We start from the raw sequence: 14,552 nt of genomic DNA on the forward strand, positions 1-14,552 counted from the left end.
CGGCGCCGAGGCCCCCGCCAGGCGCTGCGCCGGCCATACCGGGGCGCACAGTACCTACGATCCCATCAGTTGCCAGCCTCCGAAAAACGCCCAGTGACCAACCTCGGCCCATGTCCTCGGCATCCATGAAAGGGCCCCCGCCGCCAATCGGCAAGAAACCCCCGCCGCTGCCGACATCGCGGAAACCTTCAGCCGCGCCTCCTTTGCCTGGTGCACCAGCACCTCCGCCGCCGTTGTCGACCGCACCATTACTGCCGCCGCCACCCCCCAGCGCAGCTCCCAGACCGCCGCCACCGCCAGCAAGCAATGCGCCGGCACCAAACGTTGCCCTCCAGGCAGCCATACGTGCTGGGCGCTCTTCATCACCGGTAGGGGCCCCGCCCGCACCTCCGCCGCCACCCCCATCGTCAGCCCCTTCACCTCCTGCCCCTCCGAGCCGGTCACGTGCGCCCTCCAACCTGCGGACTTCGCTGCTCGACCCGTCATCATACACGCTTTCACACAACGGGAACAAGAGCCCCTCGCCTACACGGTCCAACACAACAGCTGGCACGGGTGGGAGCGGGACCGCCACGCCTCGGGGACAAGGGGGAGAGCGCATCATCATCACCGACAGTCGCTGGAGGTTCGTCGACGAGGCCACGCTGCCCAAGCCGCGGCCTTTCCAGGGCGGCCCCAAGAAATATCGAGCTGGTCGAGGTAGCAGCGTTCCGTTGGACTTGAGCGTACTCTAGAAAGGTAGTGACCGCAAGATTCACGGGATCCTTGATACAGATATGGCGTCGAGGAAGAGAAGCAAAACCGAAGGTTTGGGTCTGAAGCTGTGGAGAAGGGGGACCAAGACGAAGAGAAACTAGAACAGCATATGTTCCAAGATTGCGGTCATGGAGATCTGCGCCAATCGAACAAAGTATATGTTGTTTCAGTAGTTAGAGCTCTGCCCCAGTACATCGATCTGCTGCTTCACAGCCCATTGAGACAGACGTATGGAGATTGGCCAAAACCCTCAGCAATAGGAACTGACAGTGAGCAAGGCAATGAGTGGGATCATAGATAAGCATTCAAGATCAATGAGAATGAATATGATACTACCGGTTCCCAACTGCTGACTGGTGGCGTCAATCGACAATATTACTGCTGTTTCAGAAGTCGACGTTAAAGGCAATTTATCAATTTGCGGCCATGAAGATATACACGACGTGATGGCTATCTGACAAGGCATCTAAGGTATGTATGTGATATGTGAAATCCATCGCAAGCTCGACCGAAAGATGTACGCAGTCCTTCTTATCGCAAAACATTGAACTGGTGCGTTCACCAAAATGATAACTTCTCATCATCGCGGGCCTTCTTTTCACTCTCAACCTCAGCAGTGCTCATGGGAGGCTTTCCGTGGAGCGTTGCCGTCTGCTTGTTATCACACCAAAGGCCGATACCGTCCATCTGCTTCACCAAGTCGGTGGCTGATAGGATCAGATCTTTGAAGACACCAGCTGCCTTGAGATCCTTGCCAGTCCATTCTGCTTCCTCGGCAAAGTTCAGGTTTCTATTCTCAGCAAAAGCCCGCTCTGCCACGGTTGACTTGATGCAAGCCTCGTAGAAGACAGGGAATATACCATTGACTGGGTTTCCCTCGCTCTCTTCCACGACAAGCTTAGTTACTTTGCCGACGACGCTTTCCGGGCTGACGCCCATTTCTATCACCTGAGTGATTTCCAGCTCGCATTGATGCTTGGTGCTGAAATAAACCGATGTACGTCGAATTCTGGCTGATCGAACCTTGGCACGCCAGTCTCCGTGGTTGATGAAGGTTAGATACGGAACGCCGGTGCCGTTTTTCCTATGCGTGAGTGGTTAGCGCAAATCAGTAACAGTTCTCGTGCCGGACTTACGTGATAGTAACAGTCAGTGAATCTTGCAGCTCATCGGCGAAATATTTGCAGTGTTCTGTCAAGTGCGGTGCAGTATCAACTGTGAATTGGATGTCGAATGTCCGGTCCAGGCAATGCATGAAGACAGCACCTTTCCTACTCTCCTTCACGCTCGGGCGAACCTGGTATGAGAAGTCCTCGGCGTTGACATTAACATCAAAACAGTGCGTGGCCCTCTTTCCCACAGTAGATGTGTCACATAGGAACTCGTATATAACGGATTTTCGCGATGGCGTCCAGATACGAGACAGCGCATCCACAGGCTCGCCCAGATCCGCAATATAATTCATGTCTCCGCCAGACAAACTGATAATGTTGGTGAAAAGAAGAGTATTCGAGTGACGCTCCAGCATCATCTCCATCTCGTCCGGACTTCTATGTCGTCGTTGATGGTTGCCATCACCTGGCAAGCTGATGTGTGCGGGGCTCATCGTAGTAAAGATGAAGCGACCCAACTCGGCCTTCAGTGAGACTGTACCTTGGAATATCCTCAAGGGCTCCAAGATCTTTGCTAGCTTGTTGGAGACCTTTCCGATCACTTCTGGGGTAGGATCCAGTTTCTGAGTACTAAATCTCTGAGCCTCAGCGCTCGTTAGCTTCTTTGATGATGCTTGTTGCTCCATTGTAGAGTGAAACTCTCTGGACTTCTGTTCACCATCGACGACTCGGGGTGAAGGCAAGAGGGGCTTCATCGCCCACGATATGAACGCATCCGAGTTGTCTTTCTGTGGAGAAAAAGCTATAAGGTCAATATCGCCGTCACTCGACACGAGGGGATCCGGCTTGCTTGATCCGGAGCTTTTCTGTGTACGGACTGGGCTACTTAGTAAGTCTCGGGCCGGTGCCTTCGTCTGGCAGCTACTCGCATTAGCAGTCTCAGGACTTGCGGTCACTGAGCTGTGCGTACCGGCTGGATCGATCTCATGAGCACCACCCCATAGTGGCTGCGATGGTTTGTCCATAGACATCGGGGCTGTCTTGATGTTAGCGTTGACGAGGGCTGTTTTCTTTGCCCACTGAGCAACGTTCGGCGCTGCTTGAGGATTCACTCCAGAAAGGTCGCCCTGGACAGCACTCGATGGCCGCGAACCAGTAGAGGATGATTCATCAGGAACCCAACTACTGGCCTTGGCCGCGTATTTATAGCCTTTGAAAGGTGCGAAAGCTGACGTGGCCTTGCTCTTCTCAATAGCGGCGGTAATGGGCTGCGGTGCTGCTAGGTATCCGCCAGAGGCATTGCTATAAAGCGATTTGCTCACAACACTCCCCTTAGAGAAGATCCTGCCATAAATATTCTTTGGAGCACCTTTCGTACGATCCAGAAAGATGGTTGTAAGCAGGCCCTCGTTGAGATGGGCTATGTAACGCAGCTCAGCCATATAGGTTGCTTGGCTCTCTGAGTACAGGACGTGCCGACCCGTGGCGTCTGAACTCGAGGACAAGTCCTGGGAAGAAAGTGAGTCTCAAAAACCATCATTTTATCGTTCAGCTACTCAACTCACGTAGTACCTGGACAATGTGTCGATCTTCTTTTTGGCGATCTCGACGTTGTTCTCAGTTGCTCCGCCAATCTGAAGAGATTTGCCATCCATTCCCACCAGCACAGCGCATCCAGATGACTTCCGAAGTTCGTCCAGGAGTCGATTGGTTGGTATGATACTGGTCATGGTCACACCGGCGTTAATTTGCCCAGTGGGAATATGCCAGGTGCCCTGGTACCCCATTTGCATGAGAGCTCGAGGATACGCAAACTTATCATATGCTTTTAACTCATCGACTCCGATTGTGGCAGCTCTCCATTCAGAGACATGCTGGATCTTGGTGCTCGATTTCCCCTGGATCGGGTTAGCTGGAAGGAAAGCGTGTGTAGAGTCGAGACGACTCACGTCAAATGCGCCAGATCCCTCCGACTTCGGGATTTGGTTAATCTCTGGCTGCACAATGCGGTCCAGGATATCTCGCACGGCACCCATCAAGATGGCCCCTTCGTCCAATCTTGATCTGACTCTGAAGCAACCCAGGGTAGCATCCCATGTAATCTGCGACTTCTATCTTTCCAGTCAGTACAGACACTCATATTTCCCATGCCTCGCCGGGAGCTGCATAACGGGGGCAGTGACCTACCAAGGATAGCTTGCCGTATTCGACGAAGAACTCTTGAAGACCATCGGGGCGAAGGACCCAATTGCTGGACAGCAGGAACTCTTGGTACTCGCGGCCACTGCCGGGTAGGATGTTCGATCCTTCCTGAGAGACTCCCTGGTGAGCAGCCTCTTCAGGCGCCACGAGGAACTGTTCTGTCCATTCTGGGTAGTATTTTCTCATGGCACCGTGAGCATTGGCGCTGGGTGCCATGGACGCTTTGTCGGATAAGATCGACATGGTTGGCAATTGTTCTAAGAAGATTGACGGGTGCAAGTAGAGGCCTGGGCAAGGTCGGGTAGAATCAAATGGGCTGTGCCTGTGTCGAAGTGAAGTCAGTTTTACTTGCTCTGTCCAGAGTACATTGTTGGGCCTATTGGTAGTAGGAAACAGTTGAACTGGAATAACCGACCCTGTTCTGGAAGAGACGGGTCATGCAGAGACAACCACTGCTCGAGCTGTGTAAAGACCCATCAGTGATTGAAGCGAAAAGACGCGGTGGCCTGGAGGAGAGAAAACATGCACAGCCGAGTGAGTTCCTCGCAGGGAATGGTGGAAATCTGTATGGTAGGTGGCAGTAACTTACTTCACATAAATTGCTTTGTTTTGCATCCATGAGTGACAGACGGGGGTTGTGAAGAAGTCACAATCCAAGGGCAGGTGTGCAGGCACTTCTCTCGCCTGAAGTCAAAAATGCATCTCTCAGAAGTAAACAGCCAACGCGTTACTTGAGCAGCACGCCTAAGGCTTGCTAAAGTGTACGCTGAGCTGACCATACAAGCTGTTAGAGGCAGAGAGTGAGGATGGAGTTAGGTTGGGCACAGAACCGAAGTTACACACAAATAGCATCTGAGTAGAACATCAGTGTCGTCGCCTGGGCTGATTGTGATTTGCTCGGGTCGGGATGTTGCAGACGCTTCACCGGGGCGGACTACTATCGACGAGACATTCAAACAAAGGCAGGTGTCGGCAATACACCTGCTCTTTGTTTTTGAAGTTGATTTTGACTCTAGGCGGGTTGCATTATCCAGAAGGGAAGAATATAATCGTTGGAGATATGCCCATCACCAAGTCAACACATGATGATATTTGTCTATAGAACAAACACATTGCCGAATGCACGAATAGCAGACTATATCAGCCCCCGCGTTCGGCAGGCATGTCATCATCTGGGGATTAGCCATTGAACAGTTGCTTTAGTTGACTTACTCTGTTTGCTGTCGCCATGCTATCCTGTTTGATCCTCACACTCCGCAGCTTCCCAGCTCAGGATGCTGTAGAATATGCGCCTGAAAGGCACTATGATCACTAGCATTTCCCGCTGGATGTTTGCCTGCTATTCCGTGGGTATCCGGTTGACATATCGCCATTGGTTATTTTGGAGCTGATACTTGAGATCACGATATCTCAATATCCAGGGCTTCATATACCCACGCACTCTTCGTGAGGATCATGGAAATACTGGTTCTACCAGCTATCACGCGGGCACATACTCGTAACCCTAGGACCACCAACGGCTCGGTGGCTGTTGCTTTCCACTTAACAGTCCATAGCTTGAGTTACATATATCAAGACTTCATATTGCGAAATCCAACGAGCTTGTGTTTGCTCCCCCCTTGCGAACATGTGCGCAGACCAAGTAGACGACGCCATGGTGTTAGGCAATATTTAGGGTCAATTAAACAATCGAACGGCTCTGGAACACAGGAAAATACATGCAGCACCTTAACGCCACAGTGATATATTGGCCAGGGGTTTCCTTGCGACAATTCAAGTAACCTATTTGTTCCTCTTGGCTGCCTTCTTGCGGGCCTCCTTTTCACGCGCATACGCATTAGATTCACGTCCTTCCTCTCCCTGGATCTCTGCCACAAGCCTCTTGTACTTCTTCTCGTATGCCTCGTCCTTGGCCTTCTTAATGCGCAGCTTCTCTCTGGCCATGAAGTTGGCATCCTTCCGGAGCTCGCGCATGGCGCCTTTGCGCTCGTTCTTGAACTCTGCACGAAGCTTGGCGGCCTCAGCACGTTCGCGGTCAGGATCGTAGTGCTTGCTGGGATCAAAGGTGTCCTCAAACTTGGGCATGTTGCTCTTGATTGCCAAGGGGCGGTGGTGGTGCAGCTCAAGAGGTTTACGTTGGATCTGGGCAAGCTTAAGCATCTGCTCTATCCTTGTTTGCGTTTTACGGATACGATCCTTGAGCGCATCGGGGAAATGCGACCGGCATGGCCTCGACGTTAAATGCACAAGAAGCTGCTTGAACGGCTCAAAGGTCTCCAGGAACGATGATTTGCCTGCCCAAAGGGTTGCTGCAGCGTCCAGTACCTTGATTGTAGAATCAATGATGGCAATCTTGAAGATGTTTTGGTCCTTGGCCGACCGTTCGCTTTCCATACAGTCGTAGCAGCTCAGCTTACGGATCTCTGCTGCCTGCGCGTTGTTCACGCGAAGGCCATCGGGCAACTCGTGGACGGGGAATGGAACGTTCTTCAGTGACTGGGGTGCCAACGCTAGAAGAATGTGGAGGTTGAAGTTTATGAGCTCAGGCATGTACCTCTTGCTGACCTGCTGATATTGGAGGATCATGATGGACAGGTACACGCCCTTGGCGAGGTCTGATAGTTGCTTTGGCATTTTCTGCCCCAAAAACCGGGCAATCTCGAGCTGCGCAGGCGTTACCACTTGGTGAAAATGGTCCGAGGGCGGGAATATTGTCCCAATAGCCGTATAGATGATGAGATCACCCAGATTGGGGTCAAGAGGTCTCTTCTTTGCCACGTCCTCGAGATGTGACCTGAAGCCATCCGCAACCTCGATCGGATACGTCTTTGCCAAAGAATGTATATGCCGTATCAGCTGCTCGAAGACGCTGAAAGGTGCCAGCTTCCGCCGGGAAGCCAAGTAGGGCAAGTGATGGATCAAGGCCAGGGTGAAGTTGCCAAGTTTGGCCTTGTTCCGGGAATCTAACTGTGCGTGGAAGAGTGTACGGATCCTCACCACCACGACAGGCAACTTCTCGATCGGTACATTCTTAGTAGCATCCAGTAACTGCTGATGAGTTTCTGGGCAGGATGCAAAAGAATACGGCACCCCGGCGGGATCATCCTTGGAACCCATACTCGAGCTCGCACTGAAGGCCGGGTCTTTTATTTCGTTCTCGGCCAGCAGACCCTTGGTGAATTCGTCGTCGTCCTCGCCACCTTGGTCGGATTCGTCCTCGTCATCCTCATCTTGTTCTTCAAGTGACAGCTCAGAACCACTGGCTACAAGGTCATCTTCGATAAAGAAGTCATCTTCATCGTCGAAGCCCAAGTCTGTTGCCGTTGGTAGAAGTTTCGACTTTTTAGCGACACCGCTGCCGAGACCAAACTCGTCCTCTTCGTCCTCTTCCATGAAGTCTGCAGGGGGCTCCTTCTCTTCCTTCTCGCTCTCGCTCTCACTCTCACTCTCCTGTTCGCCTCGCATGCGTTTTTGTCGCTTCTCCTCAAGCTTTTGCAACCTTTCAGAAGCGTCGGCAGCCTGCTCCTCATCCGTCTTGGTCCGCTCTGTCGGTTGCGCCCTTCGATCCTGAAGCATTTGCCTCACTCGTAAGTCGTATTCCTTTTCCAGCCTCACTCGCTCGGCATCTTCGGCAGCCTTATCGAGGGGCTCGTTGTTTCGAGGATCCTTAGTCTTGAACAAGAGGTCGCGGATACTATGGAGCTGCTTGTTGAGTTCCTCTCGGATATCCTCATCCTCTTCTTTCGCCTCTTGCCGTGCAGCTTTGTGAGCCTTCGACTTGGCCATGATCTCGCTGTAAATCTCTTGCTTCGTCTTCTTCCTGTCCGGCTGGGCATCGTCAACATCGATATCCTCGCCCTCGGTAAGCGCCTTTCGCTTGAGGTAGGCTCGACGTCCTTCACTGTCTTCGTCTTCGTCGGAAAGACCTTCCATGTCCTCCTGGAAGTCGTCCACCAGAGCAGGCCCGTCAAGTGACAACGTTTGGCCTCCGTGTGTAAGGTCGAATGATGCGCCGGGCTCGTCGTCTTCTAGATCAAACATGGAGCTCTTCTTGTGACGGGACTGCGTCTCCCGAGCGAAACGCTCGAGCATGCGCTCTTCGGGGGCGAGTGTTGGGTCATTCTCTCCGAAACGGCGGTCTACGATTCCTCCGACCTTGTTCTTTCGCTGCTCGTCGACCATCAACGTCTGTCGGCGTCTCTCTTCGCTTGCAGTCTTGGCTTCAACTGGGCGGCCATGGATTGCTTTGTTTGTTGGTCGGTTACTTGTTACTTCGAATTTGGGTCCCCCTAACATTGTGCTTGAGGTCCTGTGTTTTTTCCTATTAGTCAAAATAACTGCCATGCTGCCAAGGGCGACGTACGAAGGGGTTGAATTGCTCTCGGATTCCCTCCAGGGCAGCCCTTTTGTCCATGCGTTTGACGCCGGACTTGGAATCCCTCTTCTTGTCCTTTTTGGACTTTTGGGGGCCGATCAGGCCCTCCTTGTGTAAGGAGGCTTTAAGCCTTTTAAGCTGAGACCCGGCCATCTCGAAGTCGGGATCTGAAGTCAGGGAGCAGTCCGTGGTTGGCCTGCTTTGCTTCGCTTCTCGACTGTTCAAGACTGAATGGAGTGTTCGATTGCAATGCATGCATTGAACTTTTTTTTGGTCTTATCTTATCGCAGATGGGTGGTGGGGCTGGGCGTTCAGTTAACCATGGGTACATAGTATGTAGTACAGTGGCTACCATGGATGATGGGCGGCCGAGAGAACATCCCAACCAAAATCCCTAGGCCGCGAAAAGGCGCGAGAAGGATAAGGATAAGGCACAGTGATGGGGAAGCCAGGATTCCCGACAAGTCTCAGACCCATCCCAGACCACCAGACCAGATCAGATTGGATGGAGATGGGCCGGTAACTTTTTCCCTTGGCCCAGATATCAGTGATGGTTATTCTGCTCGCTGATGACATTCAATGACAATGGTGCAGGTTAATTAAAAGGAGCCCTTTCAAATTTATTTTCTTGACCCAACTGCCCTTCGCTTTGCATCCCAAGGAACGAGTCGTGTGCGCCATGCCTCTTTGAAAAGAACCTCATATAGTTCCCGGGGATCCCGCTATCCCTATCCTACCCTCTCGCAGACACCCGAAGACATGGCCTCGACGTCATCACGACTGCTGCCACCTCAAATGAGGCTATTCACGCAATGTGAGTTGGCTGCGATTGCCCATTGGGCCAGCGGTGGTTTTCCGTCCGTGCCGCTTGCGCTGACTGCATATACTCCAAATAGTGTGTTCTCGAGGCCAATCGCTGCCCTACTCGCCTCGAGCCCTTTCCATCTTCCACTTCCAGAATCGTGGCAGCAGCAGTCGATATTTCACGACCCAGCCCCCTCGACGATCGCAAAGTACGAGCGCGCACCCGATGCCGAAATTCACATACCATGCAGCAGCATCGTTTAGTGGCAAGGGGAAGCGCCTCGACCCCAACTCCAACGTCTTTCAGTTCAACCCTTATAACCGAGTGCAACCGCAAATAAAACGTCCTAAATCAAAACGGCCCGCCAGCGGACAAGATGCCTTCTTCATAGCCCGTATGGGCGACACCAACGCCGTCGCCTTTGGTGTGGCGGATGGAGTCGGCGGCTGGGAGGAGAGCGGCGTTGACCCTGCCGATTTCTCACACAGCTTCTGCGACTACATGGCGCTGGCGGCCTACGAAACAAAACCCGACGATGCGAGGCGACTGACGGCCAAGGCCTTGATGCAAAAAGGCTACGATGACGTGTGCCTCGACAAGAGCATACCGGCCGGCGGCAGCACGGCTTGTGTGGCCATCGTCTCCGAAGACGGGGGTCATGGACGTCGCAAATCTGGGCGACTCGGGCTTCGTACACCTGCGGCTCAACGGCGTACACCACTCGTCCGAGGCTCAGACGCACGCCTTCAACACCCCCTACCAACTCTCCATCATCCCGCCAAGTATGCTCGCCCGCGCCGCGGCGTTTGGGGGCGCTCAACTGTGCGACTACCCCAAAGACGCCGACGTGACAGCGCACGAGCTGAGACACGGTGATGTTCTGGTGTTCGCTAGCGATGGGCTCTGGGACAATCTGTTCGACCAAGACGTCTTGAGGATCGCAAGCCGGGCCATGACCGGCAGTGGCGCGTGGAAGGCGACAGATGGCGGCATTCGCGTGGTCGATGACCTCACATCATACGTGCAAGCACAAGACTCGGAGCCGAAGTCCGCCACACTACAGAGCGCGATCGCTCTCGAAATTTTGGCCACGGCCAAGAGAGCAAGCATGGACCAGAGGCTCGACGGGCCTTTCGCCAAGGAGGTCCAGAAATACTACCCAGGGGAGGATTGGCACGGCGGCAAAGTAGACGACATCTGCGTCATAGTGGTCGTTGTATCCGAGGATGGCAAACCCCAAGCCATCAAGGCCAAGTTGTGACGCGGGGGAAAGAACCAAAGGGTTTATATTTCAGGGATAGATGATTGACTACATGGGAATATTGCATGGCTTTGGGCGTTAGGTCAAACGGTTCATTCAGCATGGAGTATAAACGCATCCAAGAGCGCTCTCCTCTTGTGTATAACACAAAACGTAGGTCTTCGAGTATAATAGGCCTCGTCAGCCCGGTATGGGGGGTTTGTAATAATTCGCCATCTTTCGGGACAGTGGTGACTGAAATTCGCAGTATATATTTAAGTCTAGCTGAAAAGCATATCGAATCAACCTAGACGTTAGATTTACGACGGGATTGTCGTTTCTGTGTTCCACTCACGCGTTGGTAAACAGCTATCGATCTTCACAAATAGGGGTATGACATCAGTCATCATCGTCTCGCGAGAAGAGCATTGCCAATCCGACTAACTCTATTCACCAGTAGAGCCGAATTGGAATTGCAGGTGAAACGCGTATATATGGACTAGAATAGTTGAGTTTTTGTAATGTGAGAGGTACGACTCGAACGTCTTCGCATTCTGATCTTGCCTGTGGCAAAGTGGCAGCAGCTCCATGATAGGCAATGGATGAAGGTGCATTTGAAGGGACAGCCATCAAAATGGCTGCTTGCCATCCGCAGGCACGAGGCGTCACACTTGATCGGCCTTTGCCATACAGTTGGCTGTCCGATCACCTGACCAAGTTCATCCGAGCAACTTTGCGGGATACACTTTGGGGCTTGTCTATGGCTTGGTTGGTAGTGGGCGATTGGGAGATGCACGTGGAGATTGTACGAGTGTGTAGTTTATAATTACACTTCCAGGGCTGCATCAAATGATAATACGCACATGGCGGGATTTAATCTCATTCAATCGTTCCACCAATACGCTCAACAACAACCACCTCTTTCTCGTATGCCAAAAACCGAGGCTTGGGAAGACAGCTTGCGGACAGCCAACACTTCCTCGAGAGATGCGGCTCTGGACCACGTATCAATCTGCAAAAGGACGCTGCCCATATTCCCGTACGTCATACGGCGGATGTCGTACTTGAAGCCTTGCGTCTTCAACCGCAGAGGACGCGGACATGGGGCCCATGACGGGCCAGGCGCCCAAGGCATCTACAAGTAGATATAACGGTGCCTGTCGCTGGAGGGTATGCGTGCAGTGGATGGAGATAAATCGTCGGATATGTCTCCATATAATCCCACAACTACATACATACGCTCCCTGCGACATTACACACAGCACGTAAGCAGTAAGCAGTAGGTCCGTCCGTTCCCCAGATCACCTCCCCCGCGTGCACGAACATGGCCCAGCAAGCCGCTCCACCTTGGTGGGCCATGACTCTATACATACTTACATGATTGATTTGCATAGGCTACGTTGGGTATGAAATAGATATGTCGAAAAGAGAGATACAGACACACAATACAACACCATCAGGAGGCACCCGTATTTGCGTCCCGTTTGCACACAAGCTAGGGGAGCGGCCCAAAGTCAGCTCCGAAGATGAGAAAGACAACCATCCAACAACATCCATGCCTCGAAGAAGGATAAAGGCATGAGGAGACGACCCCCGGCCTCTCTTTTGTTTCCTCTCCCTTTTTAGCTGCAATATCAGACGGAGAGTCGGCCACCAATTATAACACATCTGGTACATCCATATGCTCCGGTAGCTACTCCTGCCGCAATACTACCTCATAGTTTGCTATCGAGTTTGTCCCCTCCCATGACATGCATGTCGCACTGCTTCACTCATAGCACACCGCGGCGGCCAGCCGGTCCCTTGTGCGCCATGACTTAACATGCGACACAAGTAAGCTTTGCGCGGGTACCGCCGTTACCTGTCATCCTAAATCACATTTCTAAACGTGGGCTGTCGCAGCTCAAGAGGTTATCCATGCATGAAAAGGATTGTCCGGGGACGCCTGCATTCACTGGTGTCATTATTCAGCAACAGTGCAGAAGCGGCATGCAGCATCAAAGTATGTTTACGAGAGAAGATATTAAAAGAACGGTTCATTGCGACTTCATTATGTATCGCTTGCACAATGCGTGACTCGCGAGTCAACCACCTAATTTGAGGGCGATTATCCAGTGGAGCAATATATACAGGCGAAGAAAATATGCATGTACGCAAGAACAGTACCCCAAACCCAAGTAACATGACATCGCCGGCTCTTTACAGAGCAAAGACAGCAGCTGCGGCCAGGACGGCGACAGGCGCGAAAACGCTGCCAGCACCGTTGGTGTTGGGGAGCGTGGAGGCCGTGGGGGTGGCGGAAGCCGAAGATGAGGCCTTGCTGGTTGAAGAAGCTGTAATATTTATTAGTGTCATGGTTTCCAATCTAGGTATCCCGAATGGGACTTACACTTGCTGGCGGCAGCGCTGCTAGAGCCCGACGCGGAGGCGGAAGCCGAGGCAGAAGCCGAGGCCGAGGCGCTGGAGACGGCAGCGCTGGAGGTGACGGACACGAAAGTAGACGAGGCAGCGGCGCTGGACTTAGCAGTGCTGCTGAGCGCGCTGGTAGGGTAGCCGGTGGTAGAAGCGGCGGTAGAAGCAGCGGAAGAAACGGCAGCGCCTCCCTTGATGGGGAACTGGGCGCTGTAGTTGGGCTCAGAGCCGTCGTTGATCTCGAAAGCGTAGGTGTCCGAAGGGATGTTGCTCTCAGGAGTCCAAGTGAACTCCTTGGCAGTGGCACCGGCTAGGCTAGGTTAGTGGCATGTCAGGTTTACTGAAGTGGGAGGATAGCGTACAGGTGAGGGTGGAGACGGTCTTCAGGTTGCCGGAAGGACCGCTCTTGAGGAGGATGGTAACGGGACCGGAAGCGCCGTCCCAGGTCAGCTTGAAAGGCTTGCCAGCCTCAACGCTGAAGTCGGTGTTGGTGAACGAGGCCTTGGCAGCAACCAGGGCGGCGAACAGCATGGGGGTGATGAAGAACTGCATATTGGCGGTGTTGTTGTTTGGTGGTCGAGAGAGTGTAGAGAAGAAGAAAGCTAGTGGTCACAGAGTCAATAACTGTTCAGTCGAAAAGAAGATCGGACCATGTGTGTATGGATGGGGGATGGAGAGAGGGTCGTGTGACTCGAAACAACTTGGCTACCCTGTCCAGGAATGCGACACGCCCTTGAATGTATGTAATGATGAGATGAAGGCGCAACTCGCAAGCAGCGGCAACAGCACCAAGGACAGTGAAAGGAAGGGTCAGGCAAGGCAGTTCAACTTACTGGCTGTGGAAGGCTCGTTTTGGTATTAGAAATGTGTATTGATGAATGTGGAAATAGCAGTGGACTGGGGAGTTATTAACGACCGTGATGGAGGAATCTCGATTAAGGTGAGTAGATGTATTAGATCGGTGTGGATGAGACAAAACAAATCGTTCTCGGATGGGGGACGGGGAGGGTTTATCAATCGCGAAGAAAGTCGTCCTGTCGTCCAGTCCTCCCACCTATGGCCAGCAGGCTAGCGAGTATGAGTATGCATGTACCTTGCCCTTGCCTTAGATCATGTTGTATTCTCTTCAAGTTTAATTACAGAAATGTACCGGATTCCATACAAGACCTTGGCCCGAAGCCTGCTCAAGGCGAGCCGAGCCCGCGCGCATTGCTACCTCCTACCTTGGTGTGGTGGCCTAGAGAGAAGAGAGCTAGAGAGGTACCGGGAGTAGTGTCGCAACTGTACATCAATACATGATCACATTAAACTCAATTGAACCCTGCTGGCCCCAGGGGGTGTGACCAGGTACAGAAGACAAAGACCGACGTTGTGAGCTGTTGGCATTGGCGATGCTCCCTCAGCTAGCCTAACCTGCCTAGCCTGCTTGACCTGCCTGCTGCTCAACCTGCTTGACCTGCGTAACCCGCTTCACCCCGCTAGGTTAGCGCCCAGCGGTCTGGAGTTCATGTCGGCCTGCATGCGCCAACTTCTAGACTAATATGCCCCCGTCCTGCCCGATTAGGAAGCGCCACCGGTCTGGATCCCCATTCCAGCCGGCCTGCCCCTGAGATTGTGCAATTAAGCAGTACTATGACAGACGAATGCATT

At 52.8% G+C, this 14,552-nt stretch overlaps 5 protein-coding genes across 5 annotated transcripts; 2 read left to right on the forward strand and 3 right to left on the reverse strand.

The window, feature by feature from the left end:
• Positions 1-125: 125 nt before the first annotated feature.
• On the forward strand, positions 126-734 carry PG998_001496 (uncharacterized protein; the record flags this gene model as incomplete). The annotated part of the gene is made up of 1 exon (XM_066868314.1): positions 126-734. One exon carries the CDS (start codon positions 126-128, stop codon positions 732-734), a length of 609 nt encoding a protein of 202 aa, XP_066736729.1.
• Positions 735-1,314: 580 nt separating this feature from the next.
• PG998_001497 (uncharacterized protein) lies at positions 1,315-4,313 on the reverse strand (the record flags this gene model as incomplete). The annotated part of the gene is made up of 5 exons (XM_066868315.1): positions 1,315-1,840; positions 1,893-3,376; positions 3,434-3,766; positions 3,818-3,979; positions 4,056-4,313. The coding sequence occupies 5 exons, from the start codon at positions 4,311-4,313 to the stop codon at positions 1,315-1,317; spliced, it is 2,763 nt and encodes a 920-aa protein (XP_066736730.1).
• A 1,539-nt stretch (positions 4,314-5,852) lies between these two features.
• PG998_001498 (Nop14-like family protein) lies at positions 5,853-8,598 on the reverse strand (the record flags this gene model as incomplete). Its single annotated transcript, XM_066868316.1, has 3 exons — positions 5,853-8,314; positions 8,343-8,379; positions 8,434-8,598. The coding sequence occupies 3 exons, from the start codon at positions 8,596-8,598 to the stop codon at positions 5,853-5,855; spliced, it is 2,664 nt and encodes an 887-aa protein (XP_066736731.1).
• A 606-nt stretch (positions 8,599-9,204) lies between these two features.
• Positions 9,205-10,511, forward strand: PG998_001499 (uncharacterized protein; the record flags this gene model as incomplete). Its single annotated transcript, XM_066868317.1, has 3 exons — positions 9,205-9,259; positions 9,342-9,835; positions 9,900-10,511. The coding sequence occupies 3 exons, from the start codon at positions 9,205-9,207 to the stop codon at positions 10,509-10,511; spliced, it is 1,161 nt and encodes a 386-aa protein (XP_066736732.1).
• A 2,178-nt stretch (positions 10,512-12,689) lies between these two features.
• On the reverse strand, positions 12,690-13,454 carry PG998_001500 (uncharacterized protein; the record flags this gene model as incomplete). The annotated part of the gene is made up of 3 exons (XM_066868318.1): positions 12,690-12,823; positions 12,880-13,212; positions 13,265-13,454. 3 exons carry the CDS (start codon positions 13,452-13,454, stop codon positions 12,690-12,692), a joined length of 657 nt encoding a protein of 218 aa, XP_066736733.1.
• Between the last annotated feature and the right edge of the window lie 1,098 nt (positions 13,455-14,552).

Source organism: Apiospora kogelbergensis (assembly GCF_038363985.1).
Source record: "Apiospora kogelbergensis strain CBS 113332 chromosome Unknown utg000001l_segment0_segment0, whole genome shotgun sequence".
In the NCBI taxonomy this organism is placed as follows: Eukaryota; Fungi; Ascomycota; class Sordariomycetes; order Amphisphaeriales; family Apiosporaceae; genus Apiospora; species Apiospora kogelbergensis.